The sequence below is a fragment of the Palaemon carinicauda genome, chromosome 16, assembly GCF_036898095.1.
Source record: "Palaemon carinicauda isolate YSFRI2023 chromosome 16, ASM3689809v2, whole genome shotgun sequence".
Lineage (NCBI taxonomy): Eukaryota > Metazoa > Arthropoda > Malacostraca > Decapoda > Palaemonidae > Palaemon > Palaemon carinicauda.
The window spans coordinates 997,472-1,020,201 of record NC_090740.1 but is presented as its reverse complement, the minus strand read 5'-3'; the positions used below and the strand labels follow the sequence as shown (position 1 = coordinate 1,020,201).

Below are 22,730 nucleotides of genomic sequence, written 5' to 3'. Positions count from 1 at the left end.
GAAATCGAAACTATTACTGATTTCTACCTGAAGCACGCAATTCTACCCTCATCAAAAGGTAGTAATTGCGAAATCAGTCGTATAATGCAAGCTCATTAATACCAGCAAAAAAATTCAGTGGCTGGGGAAGAGAATAAACACTAGTTCATTCAAAACTACGTTTTCAATCTCTCACCGCACATAGCCTGGGGACGAGAATAAAAAACTAAAAACGTTTTATCCTTTCTCCCCGTACAGAGACTAGGGACGAGAGTAACACGAGAACAACGTTACCCGCTTGAACGGAACGTTTTCTCTCCTCTCTCTCCCTCCGTCTCTATCTCTCTCTCTCTTTATCTCTTGATTTCGCACCTAAGAGAAGAGCCCAATTACATTTCGTCAAAAAAACATGTTATTTGACCAAAGGAAAAAACTGAAAGGTTTTTCAATTAAAAAGTTCCTTTAAAATAGAATTTAAAACATTTAAGCTTTGAAAGAAGAATGAACAAAACGTCAGAATCGATTTACTCTTTCTGCAAAGTGAAACCGTGATACTCTCTCTCTCTATCGTAACGATAGAGCGCAAACTGCGTAGTATAAATAAACTAAACGTTAGTTCATCTTTGAAAACAGTACGAAGACTATTCAAAGAAATTCTTTCATAAAATATTTATTAAAAATATTCATTTAAAAGGTTTTAAATCATTAGCTCTTTAAAAGCTATTTACGATTGCAAAGGGCTCAACGTTGTTTAACTTCGGTTTCCAAGTTAGGACCGCCTACTCTCAGGAAAGGTCGCATATAAACAAAACATTAAAATTTATTTTTATGTTTATAAATGGAAAGTTAATCGAAGAGGCCTAATAAAGGCGGAGAAATAAAATATATAGAGGAAAATCTATAATTAATTTATAACGTGATAAGATAATTACTAAAAGCCTAAACACACTTCCGTCTAAGGGAAGGGTCGGCCATTTAAAAGTCAAAGAAAGTCCATACTCTCTTTGTCACCAAAAATTAAATCTATCAAAATGAGTTCAAGATTTAAGATGAAGATAAAACACCTGCACTGCGAAAGCTCAAACCAGAATATAGTACTTCACCAAAGATGATGGGAAAAACTCCAGGTTTCAACAGCGAGTAAAGTACGTCTTGTCGACACGTCGACAGAGAGAAAATTGAGTCTTTGTTTACATAGAGTTTGGTATCTGGCCGACAGTTGGCACTGGTGAGCACACCCGCAACCTGTGTGGCGATCGCTAGCGAGTTTTTTTGTACAGTTTTTTGTCTGTCGAGCAACAGAGTTGCAGCTATATATTCACCGGCTAAGTTAAATATTTAAAAAATGTAATTTCTAATTTTAATTTAATATTTTTCATTATTATTAATTTTTTAATATTTTTTGATATTTTTAATTTTTGAATATTTTTTAGACCCGCGAAGCTCTGAACCCGCGAAAGTTGAACCGCGAACTAGCGAGGGACCACTGTATAACATACCCTCAAGAATAAGTTCACTGTATGTCCTAATTTCTTTGAATAAGGACTTCAGCAATCAAAATCGATATGAATAGAGTAATATATTAGAGAAAAATCATAGAAAATTTGATAAAATGTACATACAGTATATATAAAATATTTCTTACCATGATATCCGTATTACATGACCAATCACACGGAGGGTAATGCGAACGAAGATGGTCTCGTATTCGAGCGTCCAGAGAAAAATCTGCCTTGTCATAAAAGAACATGCATTCCGACCTTGTTAGTCCTTCTGTGCATAGCCCAACTGCATCTCCTACGGCAGCTCCGTACACTAATCCTAAAAGAAAATGAAGGTTCCAGTGTATAACAAAGATAAGAATTATTATCAAGAATCATCAGAAATTACCAGCTTAGAAACATTAGGTATAGTATTAGTTAATTCTAATAGCCGGCCCTTCTCCATCATGAGGCTCAGTATTCTAGAAGTTTTATTCCAGCTGTGACCAAGTTGTGGAATGATCTTCCTAATCGGATAGTTGAATTGGTAAAACCTCAAAAGTTCATACTTGCAGCGACTATTTTTATGTTGAACATCTGACATAAGTATTTTTATAGTTTATAAATGAAATATCAGATTCAATGATGTTAAAGTTTTAAATACATTTTATTTTAATCGTTCATTACTTCTTATATCGTTTATTAATTTCCTTATTTCATTTCCTCACTGGGCTATTTTTCCCTGTTGGAGCCCTTGGGCATATAGCATCTTGCTTTTCCAACTAGGGTTGTAGCTCAGCTAGTAATAATAATATCATCCCAATGCTTCTTTTTTAGGTGGCCCATTCGACCTTATCTAACTGATAATAACAAAGATAAGATAAAGAAATACTACAATAAAGGTATTTTGACGAAAGAAAAATCTATTTCTGGGTGAGGAACCTGTGTCGCCCAGTGAAATGCTCCTTAAAGCACCATTTCTAAGGCATAGTTATTGCTGAATATACCAGAGAAAAAGAGATGCATGGAATGCCAGGAATAAACCTAGCTCGCTCAATCATTGAGTGTCGGTAAAGAAAACTGGGGCGTGATTGAACCACGACCATAGATCCTTCACCAATCAGACTTCTCCTTCATCAACATACCCCCTCTCTACCCCTACATCTCTCCACCCCCCATCCTCATTCCTCTTCAGCTGTTGCATTGGTCAGATGTGTTTTGTTTTACTTGTGTGCTTTGTGTTTTTAATATAATAAAATATTATAACATTTAATACAGTTAGCAAAACGACATTTGTAATAACCTGATATCTAATTCATTCGACACCTGACTATTTATTGACATTTCGTCACCCTCATAAACTAACTGCCTAAGTCATTTTCTCCACTTGTTGAGAAACAAAAAAAAACCTCATTTCCTAATTCTCTATATCATTTTCTTGATCTTCAATTCACAAATTATTAACAGAAGAATTTGTGAATTAGAATTTGTTAATTGAAGCTCAATACAATGATATAATGTATTAGGAAATGAGAAGATTTTTTTTATTTCCCAACAAGTGGAGAAAATGACTTAGGCAGTTAGTTTATGAGGGTGACGATTTATAGTTGGAAATCTTGGGCATTGGATTCAGGTTGGGCCTACCCTAAAATTTAACAAAATTCGACTTATGGCTTCTTGGAAACAATTAAGTTTGAAATTGAGGTTCTTCTGTACTGTACTTAAATTATCATACTACTTCATATACCAGGTGAATTACTTACATGATCAATTTGCATGCCTGGTGAATTACATGATTTTAAATACTTTGCATACCAGGTAAATTATGATTGTACTACAGTACTTTGCAAGCCAGATTAATTGTTATTTTGTTATATTGCGTACCAGGTAATTTAATTACATGATTGTACTACCGTACTTTGCATGCCAAGTAATTTAACTACATGATTGTACTACTGTACTTTGCATGCCAAGTAATTTAACTACATGATTGTACTACTGTACTTTGCATACCAAGTAATTTAATTACATGATTGTACTACTGTACTTTGCATGCCAAGTAATTTAATTACATGATTGTACTACTGTACTTGTTGCAAGTGATTTAATTACATGATTGTACTACTGTACTTGTTGCAAGTAATTTAATTACATGATTGTACTACTGTACTTTGCATGCCAAGTAATTTAATTACATGATTGTACTACTGTACTTTGCATGCCAAGTAATTTAACTACATGATTGTACTACTGTACTTGGCATGGCCTAAGATAGGTTTAACCTGAATCCCATAACTATGATTTTGAGCTACAAAAGTCAACAAATACATGTAGTCAGGTTTCATTTGAAATAAAATAAGGTTATTACAAAAGTTATTTTTCTCACTGTATCAAATGATAAAATATTGTTTTCTTACAGCATTGCTTTACTTCGTTTGTAAGTGGGAGACTTACAATCATGTAAATTAATTTACCTATAGTCCATTTCTTTTAGCGATGCATATTTGCACCGACTCGCGGCGGTGCCCTTTTAGCTCAGAAAAGTTTCCTGATCGCTGATTGATTAGAATTATCTTGTCCAACCAATCAGCGATCCGGAAACTTTTCTGAGCTAAAAGGGCACCGCCGCGAGTCAGTGCAAATATGCATCGCTAAAAGAAATGGACTATAGCATGACTTCCACATAGAAAACAGAACTAACCTATCAACATATCCTTCAGCTGATCAGTATTAAGCAAGGTCGCATCCGCAGGTGGCATCAGAGGGCATTTACGTTTGTTGGCACGGGAAGTACCTTGCGCCTGGCGGTATTCGACGCTCGCTGATTCGGGATTACTGACACTCGCTAATACCTGCAGACCTCTCACTCGTTCAAACACACAGCACTTCCCTTTCAACCTGTATATGGGAAAACACAAGATTATACATACATACATACATATACCAAGGCACTTCCCTCAATTTTCGGGGGGTAGCCGACATCAACAAATGAAACAAAAACAAAAAGGGGGACCTCTACTCTCTACGTTCCTCCCAGCCTAAGGAGAATGTTATCATATAATAACATTGTTAAATTTGGAATACAGTTATAATCATTATTATTATTACTAGCTAAACTACAACCCTAGATGGAAAAGCAGGATGGTATAAGCCCAAGGGTTCCAACAGGGACAAAAATAGCCCAGTGAGGAAAGGAAATAAGGAAATAAATAAAATTACAAGAAAAGTAATGAGCAATTAAAATATATTCTAAGAACAGTAAACATCAAAATAAATCTTTCATAAATAAACTCTATGAAAGAAACTTATATCAGCCTGTTCAACATGAAAACATTCGCTACAAGTTATGATAAAGGGGCAGACACAAGGAAAATAATAAATTTTTCATGTTTGTGATATAGTGAATTGTGAGAAGAGGAGGAAGAATAAGAAGTAAAAATAAGGCAAGATTGATTGGATACAAGTTATCAAGTTTCAACACTAGTTCTAACCCTTGTGCCCCCAGGCTATTTGGAAATTTCCAACCCTTAACCCCCAGTGGGTTATTTTTTTCCAAGCACATTTTGCAGTATATTTTTTTTAAATTGCTCTAACAGCCTTAATTTTTGTCATAGAAAGGTCAGGTTGGTCTCATTCTCTTGGAAAATTCCTGAAGTTTTATAGAATTTCTTTGCAAGGACGTACCGGTACGTCCATGGGGGTAAAGGGATGGCTTTTGTGAAACGTACCAGTACGTCCTTTGGGGGTAAAAGGGTTAACAGACAACCGAGTTATAACCTATAAACTCCCAAAAGATCGGCCTTCATTTAGTGGTAAGTAATAATCAATGGAGAGGGAAAATTTTTTAAGGCTGAATTTTGGCAGAAAAAAAAAAGAAAAAAAATCAGTGGAAACGGAAAATTTGTTATGGCCGAAATAAATCTAAAAATTAGGACCATTTTAAAGAACAAACTGGGATCATTTGTGTACATGATAACAAGAAAGCAACATAATTTACAATTTTAATCCAATAAAGGTCATTCTTATACGTACTGAACAAGAATATCACCTTGAATCACAAAGTTAAAAAATAATCAAACAGTTAAGTTAACCCTTTTACCCCCAAAAGGACGTACTGGTACGTTTCACAAAACTCATCCCATTACCCCCATGGATGTACCAGTATGTCCTTGCAAAAAAATGCTATAAAATTATTTTTTTCATATTTATGATAATTTTTTGAGAAAATTCAGGCATTTTCCAAGAGAATGAGACCAACCTGACCTATCTATGACAAAAATTAAGGCTGTTAGAGCAATTTAAAAAAAATATACTGAAAAATGTGCTGGGGAAAAAAATAACCCCCTAGGGGTTAAGGGTTGGAAATTTCCAAATAGCCTGGGGGTTAAAGGGTTAAAGAACAAACTGGGATCATTTGTGTACATGATAACAAGAAAGCAACATAATTTACGATTTTAATACAATAAACGTCATTCTTATACGTACTGAATAAGAATGTCACCTTGAATCACAAAGTTAAAAAATAATCATACAGTTAAGTTAATATCATCTTCCAATTATAAACCTTAAAGTAACAGAAAACCAGTTCTTTTAGAGTCTTACCTTCCTTCGCCAGTCGTTTTGTGCCTCTCTTTCAGAAAAGTTAAAGCAGCTTCTGAACTAGAATCACAAATAGCTTGAGGAGGGTGAATGAGATCATTCCCATGAGCCACTAACAATTGTAATTTTGGGCATTCAACCAAAGCTCCAGGTAATGCTCGAATGTTGTTATGGCTAATGTTCAGTTTCTTCAACTGAAATGCAAACATATATACGTATAAATATCCCCATGTATATGACTTCTGATGCCAGATGATATATCCTAACTTTTAAACAAACCATGCTATCTTCTATAATCCCAACCTATATCATTTACATCTTCAAGACAGTATCTGTTGTTTAACCCTTTTACCGGGTACCCAAAGGACGTACTGGTACGTTTCACAAAACTCATCCCTTTACCCCCATGGACGTACCGGTACGTCCTTGCAAAAAAATGCTATAAAAATTTCTTTTTTCATATTTTTGATAATTTTTTGAGAAAATTCAGGCATTTTCCAAGAGAATGAGACCAACATGACCTCTCTATGACAAAAATTAAGGCTGTTAGAGCAATTAAAAAAAATATACTGCAAAATTTGCTGGGGAAAAAATAACCCCTTGGTGGTTAAGTGTTGGAAATTTCCAAAGAGCCTGGGGGTAAAAGGGTTAAACTTCCAAAGCCAGATGATATATCCTAACTTTTAAACAAACCATGCTATTTCTATAATCCCAACCTATATTATTTACATCTTCAAGACAGTATCTGTCATTTAATTATTTGTGTTCATATACAGTAAAAGTATAGGGATATGTTACAGTAACAGCTGTTTTATATTTGCATGATATGGAATACAAAACTGAATCACTGTATGGTCTATTTTATGACTACCTGTATATCTGTAGATTTATGTACTTTTCATATAATTGACAGGGATTTGTATAGCAATATGGTACCTGGGTTTTAACCATGTCTCGAGATCTACATATAATTGATTTGTATACTAATATTACAGTACTTTCTGTCTAATCATGACTCTTTGCTTATAATGGAACAGATGTTTTTTTTATTTCATCTGGTACTTGATTGTCTTTATATATGATGAATAGGGATTTTTCTGATTATACAACACTTGCTGTTTAATGAATTCTCTTCAAATGTAAAGGAACTTAGCACTGTATAACCATATAAGCTGTTTTAAGACATTTCTTTGCATATAATGGAATGGGGAATTGCATGAGGACAGAGGTAGGGCAACTGAACAAGGAACGTATTGTTTCCACATAGCACGGCTAAATCATAAGTAACAAATTATTAGAAATATTTGCTCTCCATACAGATGATAATTGGGCAGTAAACAAAGTAGTATAGTCGAGGGTTATAGTATGTCTGTGGTACCAGTGTCTAGTAATTAAAGAAGATTAATCTCATTCACAATTTCTAAACAATCAGAATCAGCTAATTACTGGTGCCCAAATTGTTTATCGGTCCAACCCTAAAAATCAACGGCTGTTCCAACTTCTGCTAAAAGCATCTTCTACAGGACAATAAGTTTGTTTTCACAGTGGAACAAATTTATACAGAAATACCGCATAGAAATACCAAACCCTACTTTGTTAACTGGTTGCGAGAGGCCCAACATAAGTCAATTTTCGACATATTGTAGGTTGGATTTTCCCCTATAAAGAGACTTATACCTTTCCTATACAATACATGTACTGAATAATAAAAACATACCTACAATATGCCATCATTTCATAAAAACCAGATAAGTACTTTACCAAGCTTCCTTGTGAAGTACAGTAATTTACTTCATTGTGACTGTTAGTAGCTGAGGCCAACGTAAGGTCAGGTAAAGCAATGTAAAATACTTTATTTTTATTATTCAATATTTACTCAAGTACGACAAAAAGGTGGAACTCAAGTATGCCAAACTGACAAAAAGAGCGGTATCACTATGCAGTACTATACAACAACGACAACAAATGCAGCCGTTTCTAGTCCAGTGCAGGGCGAAGGCCTCCGACATCCTTATTCATGTCTACGATTTGGCCTATTTTCATCACCCGTTGGCCAGTACGAATTGACGATGGTAGGGGACTTTATGGTCTAACCGCTCACCGAAAACCAACCTATACTCAATTCTTTTTTAATGAGGTGCATTTGCACTGACTCTCAGCGGTGCCCTTTAAGCTTGGAAAAGTTTCCTGCTATCTGATTGGTTGGAATTATCTTGTCCATCCAATCAGCGATCAGGAAAATTTTCCGAGCTAAAAGGGCACCCCTGCGAGTCGGTGCAAATATGCCTCACTAAAAAGAATTGACTATAGTATGGGTGGCCCTGACTGGAACAGCTTTTGTGACCATGGCGATACACAAACCTTTTCACCACGTTAACCCTTTTACCCCCAAAGGACGTACTGGTACGTTTCTCAAAACCCATCCCTTTACCCCCATGGACGTACCGGTACATCCTTGCAAAAAAAATGATATAAAATTTTTTTTTTATATATTTTTGATAATTTTTTGAAAAAATTCAGGCCTTTTCCAAGAGAATGAGACCAACCTGACCTCTCTATGACAAAAATTAAGGCTGTTAGAGCAATTTAAAAAAATATACTGCAAAATTTGCTGGGAAAAAAATAACCCCCTGGGGGTTAAGAGTTGGAAATCTCCAAAGAGCCTGGGGGTAAAAGGGTTATCCCCACTCAGAAAGGGTACAGTAATGAACAGTAAAATGTTATTTTCATTAGTAAAATAAATTTTTGAATATACTTACCCGATAATCATGTAGCTGTCAACTCCGTTGCCCGACAGAATTCTACGGAAGGGATACGCCAGCGATCACTATACAAGAAGGGGGTGTACTCACCAGCGCCACCTGTGGCCAGGTACTGCAGTACTTCTTGTTGACACCACCTCAATTTTTCCTCGGTCCACTGGTTCTCTATGGGGAGGAAGGGTGGGTCAATTAAATCATGATTATCGGGTAAGTATATTCAAAAATTTATTTTACTAATGAAAATAACATTTTTCAATATTAATCTTACCCGATAATCATGTAGCTGATTCACACCCAGGGAGGTGGGTGAAAACCAGTGTACATGTATATCAAGAAGCTAAGTATCCCGTATTTCATATTATCAGTTATTCAAAATAACAATGAAATTATAAGTACCTGGTAAGGAAGTCGACTTGAACCATTACTCTGCCTTTAATAAGTTCGTCTTCCTTACTGAGCGCAGCGTTCCTCTTAGGAGGCTGAACAACCCTAAGGTGCTGAAGTATAAAGGGCTGCAACCCATACTAAAGGACCTCTACACAACCTCTAACCTAGGCGCTTCTCAAGAACGAATTGACCACCCGCCAAATCAACTAGGATGCGGAAGGCTTCTAGCCTACCGTAACAACCCAAAAAACAACAATAAAGGCATTCAAGAGAAAGGTTAAAAAAAAAGGTTATGGGATTAAGGGAATGTAGTGGCTGAGCCCTCACCTACTACTGCACTCGCTGCTACGAATGGTCCCAGGGTGTAGCAGTTCTCGTAAAGAAACTGGACATCTTTGAGATAAAATGATGCAAACACTGACTTGCTCCTCCAAAAAGTTGCATCCATAATACTCTGCAGAGAACGGTTCTGTTTAAAGGCCATCGAAGTGGCTACAGCTCTCACTTCGTGGGTCCTTACCTTCAGCAAAGCAAGGTCTTCATCCTTCATGTGAGAATGAGCTTCTCTAATCAGAAGCCTTATATAATACGAAACTGCGTTTTTGGACATAGGCATCGAAGGTTTCTTGATGGCACACCATAAGGCCTCTGATTGTCCTCGTATAGGTTTTGACCTTTTAAGATAGTATTTCAGAGCTCTGACAGGGCAAAGAACTCTCTCTAGCTCGTTACCCACCATGTTGGAAAGGCTAGGAATTTCGAACGATCTAGGCCAAGGACGTGAAGGAAGTTCATTTTTTGCTAAAAATCCGAGCTGTAAGGAACATGTTGCTGATTCGGATGTGAATCCTATGTTCCTGCTGAAGGCGTGAACCTCACTAACTCTTTTGGCTGTTGCAAGGCAGACGAGGAAAAGAGTTTTGAGAGTAAGGTCTTTGAAAGAAGCTGACTGGAGAGGTTCAAACCTAGGAGACATAAGGAACCTTAAGACTACGTCTAGATTCCAGCCTGGAGTGGATAATCGACGTTCTTTAGAAGTCTCGAAAGATTTAAGGATGTCTTGTAGATCCTTGTTGGAGGAAAGATCCAAACCTCTGTGGCGGAGAACTGAAGCCAATATACTTCTGTACCCTTTGATCGTAGGAGCCGAAAGAGATCTAACATTCCTAAGATGTAACAGGAAGTCAGCAACTTGGGTTACAGAGGTATTGGTAGAGGAAACTGCATTGGCTCTGCACCAGCTTCGGAAGACTTCCCACTTGGATTGATAGACTCTACGAGTGGATATCCTCCTTGCTCTAACAATCGCTCTGGCTGCCTCCTTCGAAAAGCCTCTAGCTCTAGCGAGTCTTTCGACAGTCTGAAGGCAGTCAGACGAAGAGCGTGGAGGTTTGGGTGTACCTTCTTTACGTGAGGTTGACGTAGAAGGTCCACTCTTAGAGGGAGAGTCCTGGGAACGTCGACCAGCCATTGTAGTACCTCTGTGAACCATTCTCTTGCAGGCCAAAGGGGAGCAACCAGCATCAGCCGTGTCCCTTCGTGAGAGACGAACTTCTGAATGACTCTGTTGATGATCTTGAACGGCGGGAATGCATATAGCTCGAGATGGGACCAATCCAGCAGAAAAGCATCCACGTGAACTGCTGCTGGGTCTGGAACTGGGGAACAGTACAAAGGGAGCCTCTTGGTCATGGAGGTGGCGAACAGATCTATCGTTGGCTGACCCCACAAGGTCCAAAGTCTGTTGCACACGCTCTTGTGAAGGGTCCATTCCGTGGGGATGACTTGATCTTTCCTGCTGAGGCGATCTGCCGAGACGTTCATATTGCCCTGAATGAACCTCGTTACCAGTGAGAGGTTTAGACTTCTTGACCAAATGAGGAGGTCCCTTGCTATCTCGTACAGCTTCCTCGAATGGGTCCCTCCCTGCTTGGAGATGTATGCCAAGGCTGTGGTGTTGTCGGAGTTCACCTCCACCACCTTGTTTAGCAGGAGGGACTTGAAGTTCATTAAAGCCAGATGAACTGCCAGCAACTCCTTGCAGTTGATGTGAAGCGTTTCCTGTTCCCTGTTCCATGTTCCCGAGCATTCCTGTCCGTCCAAGGTCGCGCCCCAGCCCGAGTCTGATGCGTCCGAATAGAGATGAAGATTGGGGGTCTGAACCGCTAACGATATACCCTCCTTGAGAAGGATGTTGGTCTTCCACCACATGAGAGTAGTCTTCATCTCTTTGGTAACAGGAATAGAGACCGCTTCGAGCGTCATATTCTTGTCCCAGAGAGCTGCTAGATGGAATTGAAGGGGGCGGAGGTGGAGTCTCCCTAACTCGGTGAACAGGGCTAACGATGACAGGGTCCCTGTTAGACTCATCCACTGTCTCACCGAGCATCTGTTCCTCTTCAGCATGCTCAGAATGCACTCTAGGGCTTGGCTGATTCTTGGGGCCGACGGAAAAGCCCGAAAAGCTTGACTCCGAATCTCCATTCCCAGGTAAACGATGGTTTGGGAAGGAATAAGCTGGGACTTTTCTAAGTTGACCAAAAGACCCAGTTCCTTGATCAAGTCCAAAGTCCAGTTGAGACTCTCCAGACAGCGATGACTTGTGGGGGCTCTTAACAGCCAGTCGTCTAAATAAAGGGAGGCTCTGATGTCCGCCAAGTGGAGGAATTTCGCAATATTCCTCATCAGTCGCGTAAACACCATAGGCGCCGTGCTTAGGCCAAAACACAGGGCTTGGAATTGGTACACAACCTTTCCAAAAACGAATCTCAGGAAAGGTTGGGAGTCTGGATGAATAGGAACGTGAAAGTAAGCGTCTTTCAGATCCAACAAGACCATCCAGTCCTCCTGCCTGACCGCTGCTAGGACCGACTTCGTCGTCTCCATAGTGAACGTCTGCTTGGTGACATAAGCATTGAGCGCACTGACGTCCAGCACCGGTCTCCAACCTCCTGTCTTCTTGGCCACCAGAAAGAGACGGTTGTAGAAGCCCGGGGATTGATGGTCCCGGACTATCACCACTGCCTCCTTCTGTAACAGGAGCGACACCTCTTGATGTAACGCTAGCCTCTTGTCCTTTTCCTTGTAGTTGGGAGAGAGGTTGATGGGAGAAGTGGTCAGAGGGGGATTGCGGCAGAATGGTATCCTGTAACCCTCCCTTAGCCACTTGACAGACTGGGCGTCTGCACCTCTTCTTTCCCAAGCTTGCCAGAAGATCTTGAGTCTGGCTCCTACAGCTGTCTGGAGAGGAGGAGAGTCAATGTTTGCTTTTCGAAGACTTGGTACCTTTCTTGGACCTGCCCCTGTGACCGTCTGGGCGGGTACCTCCTCGGCTGGGGGCTCTGCCACGAAAGGGCGGAATAAATCTGGTAGCAGGAGTATCAGACACTGGGGTGCGGTAAGTTCTAGGAACCGAAGGAGCAACCTTAGCCTTACGTGCTGAAGAGGCCACAAGGTCATGAGTGTCCTTCTGAATAAGAGCCGCAGACAATTCCTTGATAAGGTCCTCAGGAAACAGGAACTTAGAAAGCGGAGCAAAAAGTAACTGAGACCTTTGACAAGAGGTGATACCAGTGGAAAGGAAGGTGCAAAGTTGTTCCCTTTTCTTGAGTACTCCCGAAACAAACATGGAGGCAAGTTCGCCGGAACCATCGCGAATTGCTTTATCCATACAGGACATTATAAGCATGGCCGAGTCCTTGTCAGATGGGGCAGTCTTCTTGCTCAAGGCCCCCAGGCACCAGTCGAGAAAATTAAAAATCTCAAAGGCGCGAAAGACTCCCTTTAAGAAGTGGTCTAAGTCAGAAAAGGTCCAGCAGACCTTAGAGCGCCTCATAGCCGACCTTCGTGGAGAGTCAACCAAACTTGAGAAGTCAGCCTGGGCAGAGGCAGGGATTCCCAAGCCTTAGAAGTCAGCTTAGTAGGTGGAAACATGAATGACGTCTTCCCTAGTTGCTGCTTGGACTGCAACCAATCCCCTAACATTCTCAAAGCTCTCTTAGAAGATCTAGCGAAGACGAGCTTAGTGTAGGCAGACTTAACAGGTTGCATGCCTAGAGAAAACTCTGATGGAGGAGAGCGAGGGGTAGCAGAAACAAAGTGATCCGGGTAAACTTCTCTGAAAAGAGCCAGGACCTTGCGAAAGTCAATGGAGGGTGGTAACGACTTGGGTTCCTCTACGTCAGAAGAGGGATCATCCAGGTGCGCAGCTTCCTCCTCAGAAACCTCATCACCTGAGGGTTGAGAAGCGAGAGGTAAAGTTACAGCGGTATGCTGAACGGCAGAATCCTGACAAGCGGGTGCATATACACTTGCGGATTCATCCTCAAGTCTCTGTTGAAGAGGATGAGGGCTGGTAATGACAAAGTCATGAGGCTGGGAAGAAGGAGGCTCTGCGGGAGTCTGGGGAGCAAGCGTGGTGAGAGGCGACTGTAGTAAAACCTGAGGTTCAGGCTGCAAAGACTGCTCAAGCTGAGGAGAAAGAGGTAGATGCATGCGTTGAGGTGGCTGACTCATTGCATGAGGTTCATGTCTCAAGAGTTGCGCTTGCTTCAAGGGTTGAGGTGGCTGCGCAGTAAGAGGTTCCTGTCTCACGAGTTGAGGTTCTTGAGGTGGGTGCTGCGAGAGTTGAGGTGGCGGCTGCGCAGAAAGAGGCTCCTGTCTCACGAGTTGAGGTTCTTGAGGTGCTTGCCTCGAGAGTTGAGGTTCTCGCCTCGAGGAAAGTGGAGGTATCAGCTGCGAGAGCTGAGGTGGCTGCCTCAAGGATGGCAGAGGTTGTCGTACCTCAAGAGGTTGCTGCCTCGAGGGTGGTCTTACTGCAAGAAACTCTTGCCTCAAAGGTAGAGGAGGTTGTAAGGCATAAGACTCCTGTCCCCATTGTTGAGGAGGTTGCCGCGTGGTAAGAGGTTCCTGCCTCAAGGAAGGTGGAGGTTGCTGCACAACGCTGGTATCTGGCAACTCCCAACGCGGTAGCTCACGCATGGAGGTAGCTTGAGGAACCTCAACTTCGTACGTCTGGCAGACTGGACTGCGTAGAGGAGGAGGAGCGCTCGCAGGAGGAGGTGTAACCTTCTCTGCCTGAAACTCACGCATCAATACCGCAAGCTGCGACTGCATAGACTGCAGCAAAGCCATCTTGGGATCAACAGACGTTGAGGTCTGTTGAGGCAGAGCCTTAACAGAAGTTGAGGTCTGTTGAGGCATCGCCTTACCTCTCTTAGGAGGCGTGCAGTCACCTGATGACTGCGGCGAGTCAGAGCTAGCCCAATGACTACATCCGGGCTGTAGAACTCGTGCGGTCTGGACTTTACGCTTAAGAGGTCTTGAGACCTGAGTCCAGCGTTTTCTCCCCGAAAATTCTTCTGCAGACGAGTAAAATAAGGGCTCAATCGTCTGAGAGTGGAAGTGACGATCTCTGTAAGATACGCCCGCAACCACCGAGGATACTGCTGTGCGCCGATCAAGGCCTGCCGAACCCTTTTGCCCTTCGACATTGCTTCTCCCCTGGGCTTGGGAGCTTGCAAGAGGTCCCGGACTGGGAGGACGACTGGCACGCACAGAAGTACCCTCACGCACAACACTGACACTGACACTAGCACTCGGCACAGCACTGGCACTACCACTTCCCACTGCACTTTTCACTTTAAGTTCCTTGACGTCTGCCAAGAGGAACTTGTGGTCACTCACTACCGACTCCACTTTATCACCTAAAGCCTGAATGGCACGTAAAACATCAGACATATCAGGCTGAGCACAAATAGTAGGATCGGGGGTAGCCACTACAGGGGGAGGAAAAGGTTGAGGATCATGGGGTGAGGAATAAAGCGAAGAGCGAGCCGAACTCCTCCTAACTCTCTCTCTCTCTAACTTAGTGGTATACTTGAGGAATCGAACAAAATCAAGTTCCGAAAGTCCGGCGCATTCCTCACATCGATCTTCCAACTGACAGGATTTTCCCCTACAGTCGGAACAAACGGTGTGAGGATCAACCGAGGCCTTCGGAATACGCCTAATACAAGTCCTACATCGTCTTTGGGGAGGAGCTTGAGAAAGGTCGGACATCTTGAATCAAAGAACAGTCAAGGGGGAATTCCAATTAAAGCAAAAAATCGTTAACCATTAATCAAATCAATCTAAAAGCTATCTAAGCTAAGAGACAAGTTTCCTGTATAGTGAAAGCTGAAATCTTAGAGCAATACTTCACCAAAAACCGTGAACAAGACTCCAAAATTATAAGCGTATCCATGTAGGTCTTGCCGGAAGCACGACAGAGGAAAAATTGAGGTGGTGTCAACAAGAAGTACTGCAGTACCTGGCCACAGGTGGCGCTGGTGAGTACACCCCCTTCTTGTATAGTGATCGCTGGCGTATCCCTTCCGTAGAATTCTGTCGGGCAACGGAGTTGACAGCTACATGATTATCGGGTAAGATTAATATTGAAAAATTAAGATTTAGACTTACATTTCTTAACTTTGATATAGAAACTGGCAACTCTGTGATGTTGTTATTAGCAATGTTGAGGGTGTGAAGCTGAGGGAGTCGAACAACAGTCTCCGGTAGTGTTTTAAGCCGGTTATACGAACAATCCAGTTCTCTCAGGTGGAGGAGCAGATTGAAACTCTGAGGGAAACTGGTAATTTGATTGTGGCTGATATTCAATACACGAAGGTGGGGAACGTGAAGACTCAGTTCTTCAGGGATCTGAAAAAAATAGAAAATAAACCAAACTTTATGTAGTACAGTAGTTACAGAACAATATTACATCTTCACAGCCTGAAAACTTGACAATTTGGTTCTCAATTGGTGGTCCATGGTCCAATGGTCCACAGGATGTCCAATATCATTTGGTAATAAACTGGAAATATAGAAGGTGAATATAATTCATTGAATATTTAGTATGAAGAATTTCATCTTAAGTGATTAATTGGTCATTAATTTCCAAATATCATCCATAAGAAATAAATTGGCAATCTTCAAGTAATAGCATTTTGAGTCACTAAGTTTCTAGATGTATCCTTACTCAAAAATAAAATGGTCCATGATGTGTTTTTTAATTGAGCTGGTGGTACATGGTCTGATACAAGTTGAGAACCACTGATCTAATTAGTATGCCTTACAATAAAATTGCAAAATGAGCGAATAATGGCAAAAGTATCAACGTGCAAAATTTGATCAAGCCACAGATACTACAGTATATATACCTAACTCAATACTATATATCATGATTCTTACCTCACTTATAAAATTGAAGCTTGCGTTAACATTTTCGTACATGGAAACAGTATTGTAATACATCTCCCACGGGAAAGCGAGCACACATCCTTCGATGAATTCTCCAGATACATGCTGGAATATACAGACAAAGATATCTTTTTTTCAGAACAGCATTTCTTTATTTTGTAAAGTAATATATTCAACACTAATACAAGAGGGCAGTATTGATTAATATATAGCAAAACATAAATGGAAAATTTCATTGCTGTAAAGAATCAGCAAGCAAAGCAATCAATTCCCACATTACAATAAAAATTCTGGAAAGAAAATGAATAACAAATAATGTATAATGAAAGGCACAAAACTACAAAGGTTTTGCAACAGAAGAAACGTTATTACAGTCAACCAGTGGTAAGTTATCACTGTAAGGCAAATCTTTAGCAGAAGCTAGCCAAGGGTTTAAAGACAAAGAGGTTAGAGCAGGAATTACACTGGATAGGATGCCATTATCACCAAGCGATTTATTACTTATTAAAGGGAATAGAAACGGTTCATTCTATGAAAGACGAAAACTACTCCATATTGACTGTAAGGTAAGTTTTAAGCCCATAAAATTTGTTCCTATCATCTTCTTGCTAATTCCCTGCTTTACCACTAACTTCTAATTTGTCGCTTTAATCAACTAGCCTAGCTTCATCCAAACTTTCTCTGATTTACCATCTTTCCTCTTATTTTTATAGTTCCAATCACAGACCCTTTTAGGAATCAACTTGACATATTCAACTTTAAGCTTCTCTGCAAAAAGTGTTCATTCTAAACCTCCATGCTTTAAATCAAATTGCTAGCCCTGACCCAAAACCCAAAGAAATGTGGATCTTCATCTTCTAGAAGAATCTTACTCACTGAATATTTGGAGTACAGGCAAATTTTAAAACTAGCAAAATGAAAAGCTGCAAATTTTTTAAACTTCCGTGCATACTGTTCAAAGGGCATGAAATAACACTAAAACATTAGAATAGTGCTGCACGGAAGGTGGAAAATCTATACAAACGAAGGACGACAACAAATATGAAGGCACTCAATGCCAAAATTGTTTATCATAAGGGGGTTAACTAACTGAGGAAGGCAGGTGAGGTCTCTCTCACCACACCCATTCCTGCTTGCATCTGCCAGCACTCCTTACTATTAGAATAAAAGCTTTTTTACTGTATTCACTGAGGAATAAATATTCTGTACCTTCAAGTATTGCTGTGGATCAAGCCTGCACGATAAATCCAAGCTTCTGTCTCCTTCTGCCTCTTCTACGGCTTCTTTTACACTCGAGTTACCCATTCTTTGCTCTTCTCAATAGCCACTAAAGTACATTTCACATCTCATTGCTGAAATAAAAAAAAAAAAAATTCTTGAAAATATACAAAACAAAAAATTTTAGATTGTACGAACCACATAACATATTGAACAAAACTTATAGTACAAGTAGTCCATACTTAACATAGGAAAACACATAGATTTAAATATAATAGTTCATGAATCTATCGTAATAGAACGGCAGTAAAATAGGTATTATTTTACTGTATTACAGGGCAATGTAACCTAGGAAAAAAACTACTTTTTCCTATAGAAAAAATTACGCTCTCTTCGGGCACCAGCCACCCGTTGAGATACTACCGCTAGAGTGTTATGGGGTCCTTTGACTGACCAGACAGTAATACATTGGATCCTTCTCTCTGGTTACGATTCACTTTCCATTTGCCTAACCATTACAACGAATAATCAGGCATATTCTTTACAGATGGGATAAAGTAATTAGTTTTTACTATTCAAAATGATGTTCTGACCATAACTATAATTTCACTGAAGCAATATGCATATTTACCAGACTTAATTTCCTTACAATACCGGTCTCTGTTACTCTAAACAGTTTATTGCGAGACAAAAGGCGATACTGAATATATTTACTCACATTTTAACCTAGCAATGTAATATATTTACCAACATTTTAACAAAACGGACATGTCATACCGTATAGGCTATACAGCGTCTCGCTTGGCAAAGCAAAAGTTTACCTAACATAAAACTTGTTGCTTTACAAAAAGTTCAACAATAAGGTATTATAGCATATACGTAATGTCAGTTATATCTTACCGATATAATTTGAGATCTGTTGTTATAAGAATCATCTAAACACATCACTTCAATTAACAATATTTCGTTAAATTAACATTTAATCGACTGTTTCCCTTCGTAAGAAAGTCAACAAACTTCAGTCACTTGGCGATGTCAGCTGTCACTGATGTACTTATGTAAATAGATAGCTAACCTGTTTAACAAAGGAGTAGATGGCCTCCATATTGGAAGGAGATTCTGATTTCCTTTATTTTGATGAAGAAAATGATATTATGAAAAGTAAAATACAACTTCCTCTTCAAAAAATAAAATTCAATCAGATGGTCTTACCAGTATTAACTTATGCATAAGAAATTTAGAGCCTTATGGCTCACCAACTAAACATGGGAGTAGATGTCCTCCATATTGGAAAGAGATTCTGACATCCTTTATTTTAATGCACAAAATAAGATTATGAAACGTAAGATGTTACTTTCTCTAAGAATAAAAGTATTTAATCAGAAAGTCCTACCAGTTTTAACTTATGCATCAGAAACTTGGAACCTTACTAAAGCCTTAGAACATAAGCTATTTACTATTCAAAGAGCAATGGAAAAGAATAATGATGGGAAAAACACTAAGAGGCAGAAAAAGAGCATTATGGACACGAGAGAAAAGTAAAATAGAGGATACTCTAACATGTAAGAAAGAGAAATGGACATGGACAGAGCATATAATGAGAATGACAGATAATATGGCCATTAAGAATAACAGAATGGGTTCATGAAGATTGAAAAAGAAGTAGGGGAAGGAAGAGAAAACAATAGATGGGTGAACTATGAAAGTTTTCAAGTGTGGACTGGCATAGGCAGACCATAAGCATACGGAAGTAGAATGGCATGTCTGAGACATTTGTTCTGCAGTGAACTAGTAAGGATGATGATGATGATGATGAATAAATGACCAAGTTTCAACAAGAAAAATATACCTTCACAAAAACTTGTGAATTAAATCTTATGTGTAACCATCTAAGGCTTGAAAGATTGGAAAATTAGGAAAAAAGAAGTAGAAGAATGACAAAAATAGTGCAGATAATTGAGGTGAACTGATAACTGATAAGTGTCACGACTCAGATGGTGTAGATACGTGTTGAGGATGAATGGTGAGGAGAAACCTGTTACTGGAGGAAGATCGAGAGGCTGGCAGAGAATTAGATGGCGAGATAATGTGAAGGATAATATGAAGAGGTTTGATAGAAGGCATTAGAGAAGGTGCATCAGGCAACCGACCCCTTAATGTAGGGAAAATGGTGGGAAAGAAGAAGACTTTAGGCTACAGTTGTATGTATGGAGAAAAGATACAATAACTGTTTCTAGAGCATTTTCTTTTCAGCAGCATTATCAAGAGAGTTTCTTGCTGAATAATTTTATTCCTGATTTATTTGTAAAAGAGTATAAAATGAAATTCCTCCAGTAAGTAATGGGATAGAAAAACTAGAACAACTCATTTTTTTCAGTTGCACTTCGGGTAGATTATAATAGAGTTACAGTATTATTATTATTATTATTATTATTATTATTATTATTATTATTATTATTATTATTATTATTATTATTATTATCCAAGCTACAACCCTAGTTGGAAAAGCAAGATGCTATAATCCCAGGGGCCCCAATAGGGAAAAATAGCCCAGTGAGGAAAGGAAATAAGGAAATAAATAAATGAAGAGAACAAATTAACAACAAATCATTCTAAAAAAAGGCAACAACGTCAAAACAGATATGTCATATACAAACTATTAACAACATCAAAAACATATATGTCATATATAAACTATAAAAAGACTCATGTCCGCCTGGTCAACAAAAAAGCATTTGCTCCAACTTTGAACTTTCGAAGTTCTACTGATTCAATCCTGGTAATAACACAATTAACTACAAGTGTTTTTTTTTTTTTTTTTTTTTTTTTTTTTTTTTTTTTTTTTTTTTTTTTTTTTTTTTTTACAGTATATTCAACCAGATACTCTATAACAAAAATAATGTTTTGAAGATGATAGCCAGTGATTTTTACAACATTGAGCACTGAGAGGCAAATTACAGTCAGGTGATTCACCTAGATCACAATTTTTTTTTATCGTGACCAGGTTAATATTGATATTTATTTGGATGTCACCCAATTTTCTACCAGTAGGCCACAATTTTTTTATTTTAGTGAAATTGTATACAGGTATTAGGCATAATTATTTACAAATATTCTACAACATTCTTAACGGATACTTTTCATAAATAATCTACTATATGAAATATGTTATCTAGATTATTTTATTCATCTATTTGGTTAACGAATATTTCACAAAACATAATAAACAAAGGAGCAAGACTAATTAAGGTGTCCCACCCTGAGAAAGGCTTTCTCTTATAGCCTACTAATTAAATTACACTAGCTGCCTATTAAAGATGAAATAGAGTTTAAGATATGTGCAATGACTTATCATATCAGAACCGGACATCCTATGAGAGAATTGGCACACGTCGTGCAGCCAACGAACGGATGACCCAAATTTACTTATATTCATAAGAAATAGAATGTTAAAAACAAAAAATTTAATAAGGAATACTTTAAAAAAAGAATTCAATAAGATATTTACAAAAGAGTACATTTATGATAATTACTTAAATATGTAACATAATTATAAGTTAAGAACGTTTGTACAATAAAAGTTATTGCATATTATATATTTATTAATTGATTTAATTTGTATTGAGCTGATTTATAACTATGTAAAACAATGTAATTCATATCAGTATTTTGTAAAGAATAATTACGTATATAATGTAAATTGCTAAGATGTAATTGTATTTTTATAATAAAAGATAAAAAAAAATCGTGTCGACACGAGTTTAAGTACAGATAGTTTCAAGTTATTGGAACCAAGATATATGTCTACACTGTTAAAAAGGCCTTGAAAACCGTAAATATCATGGAATAAATGTTGCCAGACATGTACCGTTTTAAAACAAGATATATTGACGTTAAGGAATAATATTACTGTTACAAACCCGTAAAAGATGATAACAAAATAGGGTATAAATTACGGTCACCTGTATTTTACTGAAATAAGGTTAATAACAGATATTTATAAGGAGAATTTCCGATTAAAATTACCATTTTTTTTTTAAACTGTTCTGTAGGTTCTAGACCTTTCAAATATGCGGCCCAAAGACTATATAATAAAGTCACACTAGAACATCCAAAAGACTGAAGATAATAAGACTTTCAAATAGACACTGAAGACTTTATTGTTTTCTAAGTGCTTCGATTAGTGGATTTTACAACCATCGCAGAATTATATAGGCCTACGCTGTGATACACTAAATACATACTGATCTTGCTAGTCCTATGGGGTAAATCATATTGTTCAATAATTTGACTCTTTATTTTCGTGATTTATTACGTATTGAAGTATAGAGTTTGGATATCTTTGTGAAAGGGTTTGTGTATCGCCATAATCGCCAATGGTGTAGGCCTACTATAGTCCATTTCTTTCAGCCAGGCAGATTTGCACCGAATCGCAGCGGTGCCCTTTTCTTGATCGCTGATTGGTTGGACGAGATAATTCTAGCCAATCAGCGATCGTAAAACTTTTCCGTACTAAAAGGGCACCGCCGATATGTTATCGCTCGTCGAATAAACTAGAGAGAGAGAGAGAGAGAGAGAGAGAGAGAGAGAGAGAGAGAGAGAGAGAGAGAGAGAGAGAGAGAGAGAGAGAGAGAGAGAAACTACAAGGATTTTAGATGTCTCTAATACTTTTTAGTCCATCCGTGGAGATTCCATTCACTCCTTGGTAGAGCTATTTAGTTTAAGCATTTATATAGTTCTTGTGATCTTGTCTAACTTATTCTTGAACTCGTTTAAGAGAGAGAGAGAGAGAGAGAGAGAGAGAGAGAGAGAGAGAGAGAGAGAGAGAGAGAGAGAGAGAGAGAGAGAGAGAGAGAGAGAGAATTTTTTCTCAATAAAAAAGAAATCTGTTCGCGTTTGAAGGATAAAAATTTCACAGCAAAACTCCATACCAGTTTCGGTTACATTACTAGTTTTCGATCGTGTTTCGTTTCTTCTTCAAATCTAAAACAAAGATCGTGTACTGTACACGAATAGGTCATACAACAGAGTGTCTTTGTATGATATCTATGGTTTTTGCATACTC

At 38.7% G+C, this 22,730-nt stretch overlaps 1 protein-coding gene across 1 annotated transcript in view; it reads right to left on the bottom strand.

The window, feature by feature from the left end:
* Nucleotides 1–18,703, bottom strand: part of LOC137655601 (uncharacterized) — a 33,650-nt gene extending 14,947 nt beyond the window's left edge. Inside the window, exons 1-7 of the mRNA XM_068389501.1 lie at nt 18,566–18,703; nt 17,657–17,799; nt 16,439–16,552; nt 15,668–15,907; nt 6,063–6,253; nt 4,162–4,358; nt 1,625–1,800 (exon numbers count right to left, since the gene is read on the bottom strand). Coding sequence (XP_068245602.1) covers nt 1,625–1,800; nt 4,162–4,358; nt 6,063–6,253; nt 15,668–15,907; nt 16,439–16,552; nt 17,657–17,752 — 1,014 coding nt within the window. The 5' untranslated portion in view covers nt 17,753–17,799; nt 18,566–18,703. The remainder of the gene's footprint in view (nt 1–1,624; nt 1,801–4,161; nt 4,359–6,062; nt 6,254–15,667; nt 15,908–16,438; nt 16,553–17,656; nt 17,800–18,565) is intronic.
* Nucleotides 18,704–22,730: the final 4,027 nt, after the last annotated feature.